Source organism: Thermobia domestica, chromosome 3 (assembly GCF_964235325.1).
Source record: "Thermobia domestica chromosome 3, izTheDome1.hap1.1, whole genome shotgun sequence".
NCBI classification, from domain to species: Eukaryota; Metazoa; Arthropoda; class Insecta; order Zygentoma; family Lepismatidae; genus Thermobia; species Thermobia domestica.
In genome coordinates, this window is record NC_137456.1 from 26,004,181 (window position 1) to 26,025,410 (window position 21,230).

Sequence of the window (21,230 nt, forward strand, 5' to 3'; positions counted from 1 at the left end):
CGGTTAGGAGAGAAACATTGTACAACGTTCTTACGGAACTTGGAATACCGAGAAAGCTAATTGGATTAATTAAGATATGCTTAAGTGAATCTCAAAGTAAAGTCCGGGTAGGAAAATTTTTGTCCACGAGCTTTCACGTCCAAAATGGCTTGAAACAAGGAGATGCGTTGTCGCCATTATTATTTAACTTTGTGCTGGAATACGCTATAAGGAAAATCAAAGATAGCAACCAGGGCCTAGAGTTGAACGGTATTCACCAGGTGATGGCATATGCTGATGATGAAAATTTAATAGGGGATGATAGGAAAACAGTAGAAATAAATGCAGAGATCTTATTAATCGCTTGCAGGGACATGGGTTTAGAAGTAAATGCAGAGAAAACTAAATACATGGAAGTGCGTCGGGAGCGTAATACGGCAAATTGTGGGGGCGTTAAAATATTAAATAATACTTTTGATAAAGTGGATACTTTCAAATATTTAGGATCAATATTAACAGATGAAAATCATATTCACGAAGAAATTAAATGTCGACTAAAAGCAGGGAATTCGTGCTACTATTCGGTTCAAAATCTCTTGTCGTCGCTAGTGATGAGCAAATGCAAGACCAAGACCAAGACCCGGGTGGTCTTGGTCTTGGTCTTGGTCTTGCACATGCGGTCTTGGTCTTGGTCTTGCACTGGAACCCTCGGTCTTGGTCTTGGTCTTGGTCTTGCACACCTAGTCTTGGTCTTGGTCTTGGTCTTGCACACCCAGTCTTGGTCTTGCTTGCAAGAGTCTTGCAAGTTTTGATTTTAAGAAATCTATGATTTTCATAAGTAAATTTTACTCTGGATATAAGGGATAATAAATCCTGCATTGCGTCAATAGTGAGGGAAATGCAATGTATGTTTCTAAATGTAATATATTTTACCTTCGTGTAAGTGTGATGATACTGTACAACATAGGCGATGACCTTTAATTTTTTTTTTTTCAATGGGTGATCACGCTTCACCACTTATAAGAAAAATCACAACATTTCGTAATATTTCTGTTTTAACAGATCCAATACTCCACTGGTTCCCAAACTGGGGAGGCTATCCCTGACAGTGAGACGCATGAAAGAAAATCAAGACGGCACAGATTACTGAAATACCATAAATTGCAAAATTATTTTTACACTCTAAAGGCGTCAGATTTTTTTTCTTTCCAACCACGATTAGCTCATCTTTGTATTGAACAAACTCCCAATTAAATATTGAAATTTTGTTTTACTGATTCTAATATGTACTGTATGGGGCAGAAACAAGGACATTACGCAAAAACGATGAAACAATTAGACTTTCGAAATGTGGGCATGGAGAAAAAAGGAGAGAATCAGCTGGGTTGAACGGAAAACGAATGAGGTGTTAGAAATAGTAGCAGTCGGGGAGAAAAGAAGAATTTTAGATATAATTAAGAGGAGGACATTGGCTGAGGAGGAACTGTATTATGAGGGACGTGCTAGAGGGAGGGGGCGAAGGAGATTGTAGTTGAAGGAAGATATTAAGACAGAAAATTGCTACGTTAAGACGAAGAGACTAGCTGAGGACCACAGTCATCGAAGCTTCTCAGCTGCAGCAAGTGACCTGCCAATAATGGCAGAATAGCTATTATTATGACGATGATAATAGGTTTTGCAATATTGACCAAAAAAAGAGAGAAAAAATTAAAATAATAATAATATATCTTAATATTTTAGAATATGAAATGAAATGAAATTTGTGAGTTTTACGTCCCACGATTATGCCGACTAGGCTAAAGGAGACGGTGATGATGAAAAGTGAAAGAAAATGGTGGAAAGAAGAAAGTGGGAGGAAACGGGAGAACCCCGAGGAAACCCACGCAGACGGTGTTTGTCCACCACAAAGTTCACTTGGCGGAGGCTGGGATCGAACGCGGGACCCCAAACACCAGAGCTGAACGCTCTACAACTGAGCCACCGCGGCCCCAATATTTTAGAATAATTTGAGTGAAAACTGAAAACGACTCAATTTTTTATGTCTTTTGTGTAAACTCAATTTATATAAATACTTTTGACCTACGTTAGAAATACATAATAACGACATCAAACTTCAAGTTATTTGAAATAAGTACGAAATCACTCTCAGTTGTGAATATAGATTATTTATTGTTGTATAACGTTATATCGTTGAATCCTAGCTATGAGGTATACCTAAGGGGGCTATATATTATATTGATAACAATTATTCAACGTATAAGCATCTACCTATGAAATCAAACTGCGGTCACATGCTCAAAGTTTTTGTCAATGTCATGAAAATGTTATTTCAATATTAATTTTATAAGTACACATTAAAAATTTCCAATGGATGCTTGAACCTCAGAGCCAAGGCCATACCCATGTAATCGGCACGTATGGTGTACGGAATTGCCGATGTTCAATCCTACATTTCTTTAGTTTTGGAAGAAGAACACCACTAATATGTTTTGAAATGAAATGAAATATCTACTTTAACGTCCCACGATTATTACACTGAGACTAAGGGAAACAGTGATGATGAGAAATGGTGGAATGAAGAAAGTACGAGGAAACGGGAAAACCCACGCACAGGGTGTTTGTTCACCAAAGAAGCTCACAAGCTGCGATCGAACCAGGGCTCTATGTACCAGAGGTGAACGCTCTGCCACTGAGCTACCGTGTCCATAACATGCTCTAGTTTATTTTTGCTTATCCACTTCTTATGGACACAACTATTCTTCGTATGATTTCCCAAAATCCAATCATGGGCCGTCGTGAATGATCAAATGATGACCAAAGTAAATCAGACACTCAAGTTATTATAGCTTGTAACAATTCATAGAATTATGCTGTCGGTCGTCTCATGAACAACCGATTCAAAAAACGACATACTGTAGCTATATGTTACAGGAGCAGATCGACTCACATGGATTGCATAAACTACTGGAAACTCATTCACTCCGGCGGTATTTTTACTGGAGCCTACAAGTTCACGTGAAAGATGTAATGATTTTTCCCCTTCCTTTTTACATTCTATAAAAAATCTAGTAGTACCATACTTGTGCAAGACTCTTGCGCAAGAGTCTTGGTCTTGGTCTTGGTCTTGCAAGTATGGTCTTGGTCTTGCACCCCTTAGTCTTGGTCTTGGTCTTGCATCGGGATTCCTGGTCTTGGTCTTGGTCTTGGTCTTGGTCTTGGTCTTGCATGCAAGACTCTTGCAAAAACTGCAAGACCAAGACTCTTGCGCTCATCACTAGTCGTCGCGAATTCTGTCGAAAAATTTGAAGCTTAAAATATATAAAACGATAATCATGCCTGTTGTTCTGTATGGTTGCGAAACATGGTCACTTACTCTGAGAGAAGAACATAGACTGAAAGTATTTGAGAACAGGATCCTGAGAAGAATATTCGGACCCAAGAGGAACGAGAATGGGGAATGGCGGAAACTTCATAACGAGGAACTACATAGTTTATACGGTTTACCCAACATTGTTAGGGTCGTCAAGTCTAGGAGGCTTAGGTGGGCAGGTCATGTAGCTAGATTGGAAGAAAGTAGAAACGCTTTCAAAGCCTTGACTGGAAGACCCATAGGAAAACGACCATTAGGAAGACCTAGGCGCAGATGGGAGGATAATATTAAGATGGATCTCACAGAGATAGGAATACAAAGTAGAAACTGGATGCAATTAGCTAAGGATAGAAGTCAGTGGAGAGCTTTTGTGAACGCGGCACTGAACCTGCGGGTTCCATAGGCCATAGAGTTAGTTAGTTAGTTAAGAGCTGATTAAACATTCCTACGAATAATCTCTTTGAGAAAATGTAACGCTCAAAGAGGAACGTTACACGTGGGAGTGCAACATGCATTCCCATATTTTAAAACTGAGAGTTAATATACCCAATTTAACACTTCAAATTTAAGAGGATTCTCGAATTGCTATGTTGTCAGGACAATAGTGAAACATTTATTTATAAATTATGAACAAAATCGGTTGAACCATCTTTGAAGGAAAAAAATTCGAGAAAAAATTACCTCTAGGAGTAAATTACCCCTTGTGGATTTTTTTTCGGGACGAATGGATTACTCCATCTTATCTGGTTATTGATGAAATATTTGTGTGTGAAATATGAACAAAATCGTCTGAGTTGTTCCTCGGGAAATTCCTCCATACCCCTACCAAAAAAAAAAAAACTAATTCCCAACTGTAAAATACTTCGTGTGGATTTTTAAATGAGAAAACATGTACTATTAATATCATGGGCGCCTGAAGAAAATTTTCTAGGGGACATCTCCCTAGTTGCTATGTTACGTTTGGTAATTTAATTTGTAATAAGAAAATCTTAAGAAATTTAAGTTGTTTTTGTGAGGCAGGGGAGGCAGGGGAGGCAGGGGAGGCCAGGCGCCCATGGTTAATATATATACTATTACCAATTTACTATTTGTTACTGTTTCAGTACCAGTTTCAATGTTTATTGTCATAGAACGAAAATTGAACAGGTAGCGAGAAACAATTTCTTTGCAAACTATTCAGCGTCTCAAGATAACATATCATGACTATCCATAATACTCTACTGAATCTGTAAGTACTTCAATTTTAGTATTACGTTAGTTCTGATTTCAATACTGCTTTCTGTAGAGCACAGACTGTAAAAGAAATCAAGAAGCGGCTCTTTGCAATCGAATCAGCGTCCCAAAGATAGGTTCCATCTTTTCCGTTAAACTTCTATTCAGACTGGAAGTGGTTCAAATTAAGAATATCCGGTCTCAAAATTTATGACCATAGAACAGACATGGTAATAGTTTCAACAAACTGCTTTGGCAATCGATTCAGTGTTCCAAGAATAAGTCCTATTGCGTTAGTTAGCTCCCTATTCAAACCAGAAGTGGTTGGAATAAACGATTTTTGGTTTCAAATTTTATTGCCATAGAACAAAAAACAGTAAAGGATAGCGAGTAATGGATTTTTATATGAATTTGGCGTCCGAGGAACAAATTCTATCTTTGATCTTATTATTCTGTTACAACCACTACATACAAAATGCACTATTTCAATTTGAGTATTGACTTTGCATAATTTGGAAGTCCTCGTTTCAGCCTATGAAACGACAGTGACTTTTCAAAACTTGTTTCTCCCTTTTTTCTGTTACTTTTGAAATTTTGTCTTTGTGTGTGTGTGTGTGTGTGTGTGGTTCGTTAAAATGGCTAGGGTTCAATCGCCATCCGAGAGAGACACTATGATAGCTAAGATCTTTGATGGATGGTTACTGAGGCTCTCTCCCGTCTCACGAAAGAAAATATGAAACCAGAGGCAGAAAAAAACTTATGAAGGTAAAACAAAAATAAAATACTACTTAATTTAGAAATATACAATTGTGAGAAGGTGGTAACTGTCATAACGGGTCTATTTTTTTTTCATTGAGCATATTCAAATTATGTTTTTTTTCATTAAACTAAAATCTGAATTACTATTCTTTCGGTTTACAATTTTACAAAATTTATTTCAATTGCAAATAAACATACTTTTACATTAAAATTCTGTAATATTAATTGTCCTTCATCTTTTTATTATTTGCACATATTTAAAGACAGAAATGCGAATGATGCGCTGTGTAGAGAGCGCAGATTCAGCTAGTCTATTTATTAAAATGCTACAATAGTAATAAAAACGCCTCAGCTCCAACCTGTAATTTTTGATTTCAACCCATTGATTTACGGTTATTTGTGATTTCACGTCTAACAAAGGCAAATATTTTATAGTGTGTGTATTTTTGAAAAAAGAATTATTTAAATAGATCTATTTCATAAAATTTATTTCTTTTTAAATTATTGCTCAAAGCCTTTCTATTTTAATAAACCTTCTCCAAAGATGAATTGTGCTGCCATCTTTGGAGTTCTTTCAAACTATATGTTTGTGGACGTTTATATGTTTGTGGCCAATCCTTTCGACAGTGATATCTCGGAAACTACAGGCTCTAGAAGGATGACGTTTTCACTGATCGATTGCAAATTTCGCGTAGATTGTACAGTTCTAACTGAAAATTTAAAAAAACATGGCCATTAGTTCTTTATTACATTTTTACGGGTACACTCGAAGATATAGAGTGGATACTTATGTGCAGTCGTGACTTTTTCCCCGCCCGCAGAAAGTGTCAGCCGTTGGCAGTTGGCCAACGAGTGACAACGTGTAGTGAGCGGTCGTCGGGTTTCAGTTTTATATATATATATATATATATATATATATATATATATATATATATATATATATATATATATATATATATATATATATATATATAAAATGACAGAAAAACTTGAGCAGCGATATTACATCAAATTTTGTCCAAAACTTTGCGATACCCAAGCGAAAACCATTCAATCGGATCAGTATATTCAATTTTGAACGAGAATTTGGGCATGAGAAGAAAGTACGCGAAATTTGATTGAGGCCACCCAGAACAATACAGTGTGTCGTTAGACTCTCTACTCACCTGGCATGGCTCCGTGTGACTTTTGGTTATTTCCTAAAATGAAAATGAAAAGGGGCCCAATTTGAGTCGAGAGAAGACGTCACACGAAATGCAACGGCACAATTGCTCACTATTCCAAAAACTGTTCCAGAAGTGTTTTTTAACAATGGCGGGAGCGCTCGGAGAAGTGTGTGCATTACCAAGGAGATAACTTTGAATGGGGTTAGTGTTTCGGATTTCCAAATCAATAAATGTAATTTTGCCAACCAAAGGATCAATACTTTTTGAACACACCTCGTATGCTAAACATAACGAACAGTTTTAAGAAGGTGGAGCATTATTATTATTATTATTATTATTATTATTATTATTATTATTATTATTATTATTATTATTAATATTAATAATAATAATAATAATAATAATAATAATAATAATAATAATAATAATAATAAATCTTACTTGCAAAATGTTTCTTTTTGCCTCACATTCTGTTATAAAAATGTTACTATATTGCAGAGAAGCTCTTTTCTTTTTTTAGTACTTCCTTTTATTAAAATGGTAACAAGAATTATTTTATACGAGGCTTGTTCTTGTTTATTTTCCTAACATCAAAAGAAAAACGTTTTTAAAAAGAAGACAAACGTTTTCTTTTAAAAAAAGCTAGGATGTCAATATTCTTTTTTTACTTTGATAGAAACTTGAAGCGGGGCAAATACGTTGTCTGTTCTGTAATACTTGTAAAAACTCTCAGAGAATGTCAAAAGAGTACACGGAACAAAGAGTAAAGAAAACATAATTTGCTTCTTCTTCTTTTTTTTTACAACCCTGAGACAGACTTGAACCTCATGAATGTCAAGAATTTTTTTTAAAAAAAAAAAAAGAAAAAATAAATTGATACGTATATACGAAGTCGATCATCTCGTGTGTGGGTGCCTTGAAGGATGTGACATGGAACCTGTAGTGCTTCTTCTTTTTTTTTTTTTTTTTTTAACCTGCTAAGGGTCTCGTTCGCATATGAATTGAGAAACAGCAGTAAAAGATAAGAAAAAAAGTGGAACATTCCCACGTGGCTTATATAAAGACAAAAGAGAGCGTCGTAGTAGGATATAGACAGTTTGGGTTGGAAGGGAGAAAGTAAGAATAAAAAAAGGGAATTTTGTTCCTTGTCCCTTGACGTTAATTTCCTGTTTTCCCGTATTTTTAAGGTCTCTTTCTTTTCAATTTACCCTTTCCAGCAGCAGCACTCTGGACTCCTTTGTTCTTGTTAACAGAAACCAAATAAAGGAAAAAGTAAAAAAAAGAAACAAAAAGGTATCAAATGAGCTACTTTGGCACGTTCACTGAAAAGTGATATTGGAACAAGGTTTTGCCTTTTGTCCTTGCCCGAATACCTCTTTTCTCCCGTCGCACCGACCATTCTGGAGAAATAGAACTGTTGTTGTTTTAACCTTTCTATCTTTTTCATCGTATCGAAAGATTGAAAAGTGGGAAATCTTTTGCGAGGGTGATTTAGAAAGTAATGGTACGTTTCCATTTTACACGAATCTTGTAGCTGTCACAAAAAAAAAAAAGACCTTACTACCCGATCTTTCTATCTACTGTTTAGATTTTACAACTTCTTGTAAGCAAGAAAGATATCACCACCCATGCAGCACTGCACTCTAGTGGACAAACAGTGAACCTTCTCATTAAAAATGTGTATTTTGGCGCAGTCCCCCTCCCTGTCCAAAAGTATCCGTTGCTTCGGAAGCGGCGAAACAGTTTTTTCTTTTATGTCAACGGGAGGGCGATAGCAGGTAGCAAGCAAGACGTCCCAGAAAGTTGCACATTGTTCAACTCCTTGCAAGATGGAAAAAAATGTTTTATGACCCTTTCAAGACTGTGTGTACATGGTGAAATATGGTAGGGTTTCAAGATCTTTTTTTTTTTTTTTTTTATGACATCTACAAGTTTAACGTGGCAACCCATCTTAATGTCTCCAAGGTGATGCCTTTATTTGTGTTTGACAGATAGCACCGATAACGTTATCAGTGCAAAGCTTGCAGTGTCAGTTACAAATAGTGGCATCATTTCTTAACATAGTTCCCATTACAGGCAATACACTTGCGCCGACGCGAAACAAGGTTGTTCATGCCGTCGCTGCTGGAGGCTGCTGGCGACACCATTGCCGAACTGCTGCTTCCCCCTCCATGTCACAATTGTAGCGTTGGCCCTTAGGGAAATTGTTAAGGTTGAGGAAGAGCCAAAATTCTCGGGCGCAAGATCCGGAGTATAGGGAGGATGAGGCAAAATATCATGTCAACAACACTTTGCCAGCAGATGGGACAACTTTGAATTATTTGTCGGAGGAGAGGACCGTGGCGGTGCTTCATCGACTAACTCTTTGTTTCCGGGTCGTAATGGTGTATCCACGACTCGTCATCAACGATGAATGTTCCTAGGTGCACAACCTTCAGCAGTCAGAAATTCAATGACAGACCACACTGTTTCAATCAGACGTCCCCATGGATGCCATGGATTGCTCCTATATTCTGAAACGGGAAGAGACAGGAAGTTGAAACAAGTGACATTCTATAACTTTAACATCAGTGCATTAATGATAAACAGTTCAGAATGTTTCCAATACTATTGGCCAAGTAGAAGGCTTGGAAGCATTACTTTCTGAATTGCTCTCGTACATAGCCAATAGCTTTCCATCGTACTAATTACATTTCATAAAATAAATTGGTTATTAAATTTCTATCATCATCAGACTCAGTGGTAGAGCGTTCACCTCCAGTGCTTGAGGCACCTGGTTCGATCCCAGCTCACGCCGTGTGGACTTTGTGGTGGACAAACACCGTGCTCGTGGGTTTTCTCGGGGTTCTCCCGTTTCCTCCCACTTTCTTCATTTCACTCATCTCTCATCATCACCGTCTACTTTAGCCTAACCGGCATAACCGTGGGACGTAAAACTTCAAGATTTCATTTCATTTTTTCTATCATCATCCAAATCGAAAAGTGTCTTTTATTTAATAAATGAATTGTATCTTACATAATAAGTAGTTTTTTAAAAAGAATACGGGACATACGATCATATTGAATAGATTACTATATATCGTGTCTCAAGGGCGCAACCATGGGAGGGTCAACTGCGTCCGAAAACATAAACTTCCTAACTCAACACGGAAGCCTGGGGGCAATCCCCCCTACATGATATCTCCCCTCCCCCATGATCTCTCTTCTCAGTAGTGGGAATGTTAGTACGGATAATCCAATAATGCCAGGACGATGGATAAACTGAACAACAACCTGTATATCTGTTACCCTGAAGTTATTTTTCATTTATTTTTTCTGATAGCATTTTAAACATCAATGGTCCCCACAGAATTCTTCCTCTACCCCCCCCCCCCTAAGAAAAGCAAATGTCCTTTATCTTTAAAAAATCTTATCTACGCTACAATACCGTACGTTAAAAATTAGCTTATACTAGCAGAATACCCATTCTTCGTACGGGAAAATAGTCTGTGTTTCGTTTTAGATATAGGAATGAATTTAAACGGCATCAGAAGTCACAATTCTCGTCTCATCGACCCCGAAAACTATGGATTCGGCACTAATAATCGGTCATTTTCGATCATTTTATTTATCTCCTTTTCCCTCTCACGCAAGTTGCGGGGCTGAATTTGGATTTAAACGACATCGGAAGTGTCACTGTTTATCTCAGCGACCCCGAAAACTATGGATTTGACACTAATATTGGTCGTATTATATATCCCCTCCCCCTCCGTAATAATTGCACTGTCAAACTAAAATGATAAAAACCATCCCAGATCCGAACCTCATTTATGTTGAAACTTTGATCGAGATCAGTCTGGTGGTTCAAGTGTTATAAAATCTCAAACATAGTCACTTTCATTTTTATTTATATACATTTTACTTGTGAGCTGCGATCCATACTTTGAGAACCTTGTATCAAAGTATTAACATTAAACATACAGATCTCAAATGACGAAAAGAGCGAGGAAAATCACAGATTGGAAATCATTTGGCTTTTTCTTATAGGGTGTTTTAAAGGAGAAAGTGGAAAATTCCAACCTTCATATCCTCACGGGAGAAAGCGGACAACGTCTTAGGCTGCTAACGTAGGTGGGGACCGACTGACTCCCGGGATAAGGAGTCAGCTTCTACCAAGTGCCAACGGCCTTCTCGGAGGGCGGTTGAGCGGGTGGAAGTCAGGGCACCTTCTTGTTCTTAGGAGGGGAAACTGTCCTAAAAGGCGGATGAACCACAAGGTAGTCAACGACATGGAAATGTGAAAAGAAAATGGGAATCCCATCACATTATCTGTTTCCCAGGAGGGACGAAGAAGGAGGGGAATAAATAAATATGATGGTTCTTACTTAGGTAAAACATTCCGGAGGTAAAATAGTCTCCCGTTCGGATCTCCGCCTGGGGACTACTCCAGAAAGAATCATCAGAAGAGAAAATGATAATAACTTTCATTTCAGCGTGGTAACCTGAAACGTTGAACCCTACGACGTGCGGGTAAACTTGAAAATTTAAAGGTGGAAATGGACAAATGTAAACTGGACATAGTGGGATTGATTGAAGTGAGATGGTCAGAAAAAGATTAGATAGTATCGGGAAATTACAGAATATACTATTCGGGTGGCGATAAGGCCGAGAATGGTGTCACGATAGCAATGAAGAAGAAGTAGCAAGAAGTGTAACCAAAGTGGAATACTGCAGTGACCGCTTTATGTTTGTAAAACTACTTGCAAAACTAGTGGATATTGTGATATTACAAGTGTATATGCCAACAACCAACCATGATGACAATGAAGTAGAAGTAATGTATGGTGAGATAGTGACATACTGCATCAGCAAGGAAGTGGTAAGATCAACGCCATAGTAATGGGAGACTTCAACAACGTAGTAGGAGAAGGAGCTGCAAATAGGGTAGTGGGACTATTTGGACTAGGTAGAAGAAACGAACGAATTCAAGTGCTTATCGATTTCTGTAGACAACATCTGATTTCTGTAGGATCGATATCTTATCAATCTGGTGGTGATTAACACGTGGTTTAAGAAAAGGAAAACCAAGCTATATACGTGTTAAGGTCCAGGAGATAAGAAACGCTACCAAATCGATAACATTGCTATGAAGCAACGTTTCAGGAATAGTGTACTAGACGTGAAGACATGCCAGGAGCGGACATTGATTCGGATCACAATCTACTGGTGGCGGAAGTCTAAATCTGGTTAAAATCGATCAAGAAAATGGGAGGAGAAATCGAAAATTGAACTTAGAGCGACTAAGAAATGTCGATGATAATGTAAAAGAAGAGATTGAAGAAAAATTCTTTGCAGTGGGCGATATGGTCGAAAATATAGAAAATAGTTAGGGAAAAGTTAAACAGATTCTACTTGACACACTCCACAATAACATTAGCAGGATGGAAAGAGCACCCGAGAAAACTATGGATAGATAAAGCAATGCTTAAGAAGATGGAGGAACGCAGAGGAGCGAAAAACACAGGCGTCAAGGAATACAGCAGGCTGAATAATGAACTGAGAAGAGAACGGACAAAACCAAAGAAAAGTGCATGGAGCAGATATGTGAAGCAATAATGGAACTTCAACGGTGCGCCAGATATGATCTGATGTTCCAGAAAGCACAAGAATTAGGAGGGAAAGCTAAAAAAAATAGTATACGAACATTTGGCATCGAAGATCAACAAGATAATGTAATCACTGACCATCAAAGAATCCTTAGAATGTGGGAGAGATACATAAAAGATCTGTATGATCAAAAGAACCGCCTCACAGATATTGCGATCGAAGCAGAGGAAGAGGTGGATGATGATGAAAAAGGACCTAATATATTGAAGTAGTACAAGCAATCAAAGATATGAGAAGGAGAAAGGCCACTGGAGACGACGACATACCAGTAGATTTGCTCAAGGGATCAAGAGACAAAGCAATGAAAGTACTGACGTCACTTATTAACAAGATCTACCTGAGTGTAGAATGACCAAAAGATTTCCTTCATGTGACAATGATTGAATTACACAAGAAAAAGCAATCAAAGAAGTGCAGCGATCACTGAACCATTAGCCTGATTTCCCACACTGGAAAGGTTATTGTACGCATATTGAACAGGCGGCTGGAAAGTAAGATGGATGAGAGGTTAGAAGAAAACCAATTTGAATTTTGGAAAGGAAAGGGTACCAGAGATGCTATTGGGTTGATGAGAATTATATCAGAGAGAATTCTTGACGTAAAGGAAGAGTTGTGTTTGTGTTTCATCGACTGACGAAACGCTTTCGACCGTTTCAATTGGACGAAACTTCAGAAAATACTTAAAGAAATCGGAGTCAACTGGAGAGATCGACGACTCATTCAGAACCTGTACATAGGACAACAAGTGAGGTTGTGCTTGAATGAAGGAGAAATCAATAGTGTGGAAATTGAAAGAGAAGTCAGACAAGGATGTAGTATGAAGCCCCAATTATTCAACATTTAGATTGAATGTTGCAGGAAGCATTAATGGGAATTGGAGATTTCAAGATTACAGTGCAGATCATTAACAAGATCAGGTATGCAGATGATAGGTTATAATAGCTAAAAGCGAAGGAGGGCTACAGGAGACGATTGACAAAATAGCTGACACTGGAAAACTGTATGAAATGGAATTAACATCGAAAAGTCGAAAGTCATGAGAATATCCCGTGGAAACACGCTCTTACGGATCAGAGTAGAACAAAGAGAACTTGAAGAGGTCGATCATTTCAAGTATCTGGGAAGTATTTTGACGAGAGACGCTTACTGCACCAAAGAGATCATGTCAAGAATTGCCATAGCTAAAGAAGCATTCAACAAAAAAAGATCAATTTTAACTAGGGGGCATAATATGGAACTAAGGAAGAAGTTGGGCAAGTGCTATATATAGAGTATTGGACTGTATGGTTCAGAGACTTGGACACTACGGAAGTTAGAGAAGAAATATTTAGAGGGTTTCGAAATTTTGTATTGGAGAAATATGAAGAAGATAAAATGGACAGAAAGAGTAACAAACGAAGATGTTTTAAAATGGATAGAAGAGAAGAGAACTAACCAGCATCCTTCGAAGAAAGACCAATTGGATTGGACACACCTTGCGAAGAAATTGTCTTCTTCTTACCGTTATAGAAGGAAAGATGGAAGGAAAGCGAGAAATAGGAAGAAGAAGAACACAACTGATCGATGATTTGAGAAATAGAAGAAAATATTGGGAGTTAAAAGAGGAAGCTAAAGATCGAAAACGGGGAAGGAACATTTCGAGGCCCAAATCTAAAATTAAAAAAAAGTAATCAGTCCGAGGATCTACCAATAGGTAGAATATTTAATAATAATAATAATAATAATAATAATAATAATAATAATAATAATAATAATAATAATAATAATAATAATAATAATAATAATAATAATAATAATAATAATATACTTGCAATGAAATGTACAACAGTAACATCACCTTCTGCAATGAGACACATACAAGGTGAGCACCTATGTATATTTCACATACGAAGGAGGTATGAGACTTTCAGCTCACCCTGTAGGAAGCACAATATTATTCCACTGTGCGTGGATTGAAAGAATATCTGAGGGAAGAGTAACAAACAGGAAAGACTGGGATGAATAAAGGATGAAGCTGGATGTTAGAGCTGTAGAATTCACACGTTGTTCGCTTTTCAAGTTTCTCACTCTTGACGGAAAGATTCAATTACCTGATTGGGACGTAGATAAAGACTCTATCTTCTAATTGCTTCTTTCAAGTATTCATTCGTGTAGTGTTAGTTCCTCCTTCCGTCTAGCAAACTATAAGGAAACATAGCTATTTTAAATTAAAGTTTAGCTTCCAAATTCTCAGGATTCATCTCAACAGTGGACATTCTCCATTCATAAGCCTCTCTATATATTTTGCCCCCTTCTCCCCCTCCTAAATACCCAGTGCATAGACTTTTTATCCATTCGAGTGAGTTTGTCATATCTTATTAAGATTTACAGAAAGTGCTGTCTTCTGTTACACTCATCAGAAGTTACATTAAAATTATGCTGGGTTGCATGTCATGAAATCTATTAACGTAATTGGGAGGAAATGAACCGTCGAGAGCAGGTGTGGAGACGGACATTCTTTAATGATTTTTAAAAAAAACCTCTTCTGCCCTATTTTTAATTACCATATATCCATTACCGTAATTTTGTCAGAATTTTAAAGCAATTCTATTCACAACAAATAGAGAAATCAACCTAAATTATCGGTGTTTCTTTAGAGTTGTTTAGTATATACAGTACTATACTAATTGATAGAAATGAAATCTTTTGGTTTAATATCCCACGATTATATCCTTTAGGCTAAGGATTATATCCCACGATTATACCCTTTAGGATAATCATCGTCTTCCTTACCATTTTTGTTGCCAATCTTACGAAACTAATACTTTTTTAATCTCGCTGGAAAAGTTTTTATTATTATGTTCTGCGTAAGAAAAATGTGGACCATTAAGTAGCAAAAGTTTATTAATAAATTTTTTCAGTTTGACGTCTCGCGATTATGGCCTAAAGGCTAAAGGAGACGGATGACTAAGGCAAGTGAATGATGATGGAATAATTGGTGGAATGAGAATGTGGGAGGAAACGAGGGTATCCCGAGAAATCCCTCAGACACGATGATGTTGTCCACCACAAACTTACTTCGCTGAGGATCGAACCAGGGGCCTCACGCACCAAACGTAAGCGTTCTACCACTGAGCCTCCGTGCTCCTTCCGTTAAGTAGCACATTGTATCCCTTGTAACAGCGCCTTTCTGGGGGCAAGCGTTAATATGCGTATTTGTGCCCCTAGAAAAAGTTATTTTTCTAATTCTTGAGCCCTCTTTTCCATCTTTCTCTTTCTCTTTATGGGGCCCCCGGCGCCTGTGGGCCTTTGCGCATGGCAAGGTCTGCAGGGCCGTCAGTTACGCCCCTGGGCCTTTTCCATAATTAATTAAGGGGACAAATTAATTAAGGGGACAATATTTACAAATCTCAAAGCCATACGAATAAATATTATCTCTAGGGCCCCCAATAGTAGATATTTTTACTGGAATGGACCCACGACACATTTTTGTTTTATTTACCTTTTATGTGCTGTTTTGTTTATGTAATGTAGTGAAGCTGTTTGATGCTTCATGTATAATTTCATGTTCGTATCGTTTATGGAGTAAGAAAATGTCTTAAATGGCCCCCTGGAACGGCGGAGAGCTTCCCTAGGAGGGCAGTTGCCCCTCCTGCCCCCCAAAAGTTACGGCCCTGCCCTGTTATCTGATTTCTCCCGACAGTGACCCACATACTACTATAATGCGCCTATCACACATCTCATATCGTCCCAAAGCAGTTGAAGTTTGAGACACCAAGTTGACCTTACTTTAGTAGTCAATGCACACGTCAGATATTATAAGTTCTGCTATACAACGATATTCTAAATATAAATGTAACATGCGGCTACGCAACTAGGCTAGTTTTCGCCCGGGGCAAAAATTCGGCTTAGCGCCTCCCTCCTAACCAACCAAACCAAAACGCTCCCCGACTACACCTGATATTGGCATCTCACAGTAATTCTCCTATTACATTTTTCTCTTCAAGTGGTAAAGCTTGATTTCAGAATTGCAGTATATAATTTAATTTTTAGTACAAAATATAACACCAAACTAATTAGTATTTGATTGTCAAATAATCTGAGAGTAGCGTGTTTGACATATTCTTATAGTCTTATCATAATAACTGCAAATCACAATTGTTTTTTTTTTTTTTTTTTAATTATACAGGGATGTGCATATGTGTAGAATGAGTCAACAGTCTGTTGCATTAGAATACAATATTTAATTGTAACAATCAATCAAGGTGTTGTCTCGAGTATTATACTCGGACATTTTGCAAATTTCTTAAATCAATGTACTGTAAGTTAAATGAAAACACAAAAAGCTGGATCCAAAATTTAATTTTGCGGGCTCTTTTGGCTGCAAAAGCTTTACAATGTCCTCAAAAGATGGTTTTGATGCTAACTTTTGCTCTGAGGATATGATCCCAAGATTGAAGTGTTGTTGTTGTCTTCTTAAATTTCTGAGGTAACTTTTATGACATTTAGTTTACTAAAACTTCTTTCGTCGCCTTGTAGTGAAAATAAATATTTGACCAGTTTTGTGCCGCCAACCCCCCCCCCCCGAATCCGACGCTCGGGGCACAAGCCCACTTTGCCCTCCCTTAGTTGTGTCACTGGTAACATGCTGTAAATAGAAACTTTTCTGTATATGATTACTAGTACTCTTACAAATTTGAGATTCCATTATGTTTTGCATCGTCGTTATGTCCAGAACAATAAATTTTAATTGAATTTAAAATTACTAATGTAAATCACAAGTTTATTTACATTTGGATGACTGTTTTTAAACTTAGATATTTGTTTTTCTTCTTCTTTGCAGTGATATCGATGACGTGACAACTGATATTCTTCATTTAGATATATGGTAAGTAATCATTTTCTTTTTTAAAAAAAAAGAGAAAAACAATACACTAATAGAAGAATTAAGGTTCGTGACAAATTATGGAGTTAATTCCATATGTATTTCTATTTTGGAACCACTTAACATGTTTCTTACGACAATTCGTCCACAATAAATAGTTATGACACAAAATTGCATCCTTGTTATTTTAAGGGAATCGAGACAACAAGTCATCACTCAAGATTTTATAAGAACTTGCAAAATTTGTACAAAAATAGCATATTTTAATGTTACTTATACCCACAAGAACGGTTCTCAAGATTACGAGTAGAAACATTGTGTAAGTATAATAAGAGTAAAGGTTTCTTAGGCAACTTGTCAGAAAAATTTAAGGGTGTGAATGCATCATGGACAATGAACGGATGTTTAACAGGCGCGCAACCAGAAATTTTAGGAAGTCCAAATTTGAAAGATTGCAAGGATCTAGGTCGCACCCATAATAGTGTTCTTGGTGGAAATAATTAGAAGTATATAATTAAAAAGTTTGGCGGAAGCGGACCCTGTGGACATCCATAAGTGCGTCACTGATGTCTATCATAGTTTATGGGGTAGAGTTCAAAGTTATGACACTGAACATATTGTCATTCTGTAAAGAATATTAAATACTGGAGTGTAAACTGAGAATCGAACCCTTGACTGTAGGTTCTTAGTCTATCTAAATCTTAGGTTGATTTTTCACAGAATATTGCGAGAGATTGATACAAACACGAATTTAAAAGAATAGGAAATTGATAATTAAGTGATAAAGAGATTTTAACTCTATTACTTGCTCTTATAACGTGTATAAAGGCTGTGCTTAAGATACGAAGCAAGGAATCTAAAATTATGAGATATGGTAATATGAAAAGCCACTTACATTGTGATTCTTGTGGTACACCTCGAAGGGTTCCGCCTGTTCTTGACTTACGTAACTTATGTAACTTGTAGGCGAATGGCAAGTCAAGAGATGAAGTATAGACTTGAAATATGTCTTGAGTTAATGTAGGTGATCTTTTTATATAAAACTAGGAATTCAATCTGCATGCCCTTCATTTTGCTTGTCTGGAAGTTTCACGTGTATGTCCGACAGAATAAAGTATGTTTCGAGCTTATTTCAATAAACCGTCATTCAATTCAGACAGTTAGTATTTTGTACTCAAGCCAGCCTTAAATTGTTTACATAGATTTTTACAAAAAATTAAATATTTACAATAATTTCAGGGGTTTTAAATTTGATACATTACAATATGTATATTAAATCGATATTTTGTTATAAACTTTATTTTCCCTAATTTTTGTTTGTTTGTTTGTTTGTTTTCCTTTCTACGCGAACCAAATTCTACAACAATCTAGTGACATGACAACAAAAATATTGGATATTTTTGTTCCTTTCACGGAAAAGTGTATAAACGCTTTTCTAATCATATTTGTCCCTTCAACTCTTTCGTGTCTAAAGTGACACGTTGTGTAAATTCTATGTATTAGGATTAGGATTAGGAATTAGCTTTCTGGACTTTCAGCATCTATGGCTTCTCCGGCCATGATAGCTTGTCACACATATGAGGAATGACTTCCCTGGGCGCCCAGGGAATTAGAGAATAAGAAAAGAATGGGGAAGAAAGGAAGCGATCTGGGGCTATTATGGTAGTTACCTTTCTAAAATTTGTCTGGTATGAATAAGGAAAATCCAGATAAAATCTCACTCAGGATGGCTGTCCCGAGTGTCCCCGCCGGGAATCGAATCCTGGACTGCTCGCACCAAAAGCGCAGCGTTAGCGAAATTTTATGTATAAATAAACAAACAAAGATGTTTCTTATTGGCCTAATTCGTATTTTGTGCAACCACCACGAGATTTAATTAATCCAAAACTGAGCGTTATATATGATTATTGAAGGAAAAATAATAGTTTATAAAAGTTCCGTTTTAAAGGAGTCTGGTTTACTAATTAATACTACTTTGTATACAGGGTCCGGCAAAAAGACATCCCGTATTTGAAGAGAGGACGCTGTGTGAGTTGTGGTGGAGATACGGCGGCGGAGGCGGTATCGATCGATAGCGGTATACGTTTCATTTTCAGTAATCGCATGGTTTGGCTCTGGTGAGCACCGTAAGTTTGTTGTGGAGAAGTATATTCGTAAAGGTGGTTCTGTGATTGCTAGTCAGCAGGCATTTCATACTCGGTTCGGACTTTACAGAGATGATTCTGTTCCGGATAGAAAAACTGTTCAAGTTTTGGTATCAAACTTTAGAGCAATAGGTTTTGTACTCAGAAAAAAATCGCCTGACCGACCTCGAACCGTAACAACACCGGAAAATTAGGCGCATGTAAGAGCGTTCATCCAGCAATCTCTAAAGCGTTCAGCACTTAAACAGGTCGTCCAGGCGATTTTTTCTCAGTGCAGAAAAACCTAGTGCACTAAAGTTTGATACCAAAACTTGAATAGTTATATATATATATGTAATATACGGAACAGAATAATGTCGGCCATGTTCGAACCAAATCCGAAATGCCCGCCGAGTAGTAACCACAGAGCCACCATTATGAGTATACTCCTCCAGAACAAACGAAAGATACCGTGCTACGGCATTGTGACGACTGCAAATAGCATGTATACCGCTATCAATTGATATCCCCTCGACAGGCGTATCTCCACCACAACTCACACAACGCTCTCTTCAAATCCCGGAACTTTTTTCGCTGGACCCAGTGTATAGGGTGGCCCAAAAGTAGGTATACAGTCCCGTCCCGTATTTTATATCATTTCTTATGGTTATCAAACAGGTAGATCTAGTTTCTTTTTCATTTGTTCTTGACGTCTTTTTACTTATAAATTAAGCCCGGAATAGTCGAAGCAAATACAACTATAAACTAGAATGTTGTACTTGATTTATATTTATCCTGTTTGTCCATGTGTACATTCTGGAGACAAAAAAAAATCTTCTCTTGAGAACTTCTTGATGGATCACCATCAATTTTCATAAGGATGTAGAGTCAAAGGTCAGTAGTCGAGTCCGTTGATGGAAGAGATCCATGCAGTTAATCCGAAGATGTGTCCCCTTCCATGTATTCTCATAGTGGTTTATGAGATGAATTTACCCCTTGTAATATGCAACCTAACTACACGGATGTAAGATTGGTTGCATAACATTCTAGAACTCCTTCATGTGGTACACACGTGCCACTGCTAATTGTTTGGTTCCAAGAGAGACTATTACAAATTAATTTAGGGAGTCAGAAGCAGATTATCGTTTAGAGATTCAGACGGAGGTCGCTCTCGGCACCATGTGTTGACCACCCGTTATTAACACCTGACTGTCAATTTTAGTGAGGTCAACGGCTACGGAAGACAATAAAGGGTAGCCAAGGTACAAACAAATCTTGAAAACCTGAATCTTTCTCTACTTCTTTTACGACAACCCTACCTATCTTTTTATCAAAATTTTATTTTTGTCGTTTCTGTATTTTTTTACTTCCCCCTTCTCCCTATTTTCAACGAAGCATCGCTTCGATTCCAGTATGACCTCAGCTACTATCCTCTAATTCACAGCATAATTTCAAATAAGACCTTTTGATTTCATTAAACATAACAGTTAAACAATGTATAACGATGTAGATATAACTCAGAAAGCTTAGTTGATTTTAAGTTTAACGTCCTTTCAGCAGCGAGGCTATATGAGATGGGACCTACTGATTAACGTGGAATCCGAACCACATGAGCTTCCGCCGGGAATCGAACCCGGCTCTCCCCCGCCAAAGGCGCGTACACTAACCTCTTAGCCACGGAAGAGCTCAAGCATCGAGAAAGCATCGTGAGGATAATTAGGGATCTACCTGAAAGCAAGAAGTAGTATGAACTCATATCAATAAATTCAACAACCACAATGGTACAAGTGATATACTGACCAATTATGCAGGGTGTTTCAAAACAATACCGACAACGTTCGGAAGGTAATTCCTGACACCAAGGTAAGACGAAAAGTATAGACCAACTTGGGTGCGCAAATGCTTCCTTTCGGAGTTAAAAGCTGCTGAAAACATGAAAAAAAGAATTTTCAAAGTCCATAGCTCCAAGTCCATAGAAGCTAACATAGTCGGGTCAAGACTTCACTTAAGAACTAGTATGTGCCCTATCCAAATATCCATGTTTCAGAATCCTGCGGTACTTCCGCAACGGTTTTTATAGAGGTAGTTTGTTAGTACTTCAAATTATATGT

General features: G+C 37.4%; 1 protein-coding gene across 1 annotated transcript in view; it reads left to right on the forward strand.

Moving 5' to 3' along the window:
* Positions 1 to 21,230, forward strand: part of unc-13-4A (BAI1 associated protein 3) — a 766,749-nt gene that overhangs the window by 600,440 nt on the left and 145,079 nt on the right. Inside the window, exon 7 of the mRNA XM_081750562.1 lies at positions 16,955 to 16,999. Within this exon, the coding sequence (XP_081606688.1) occupies positions 16,955 to 16,999 (45 nt within the window). The remainder of the gene's footprint in view (positions 1 to 16,954; positions 17,000 to 21,230) is intronic.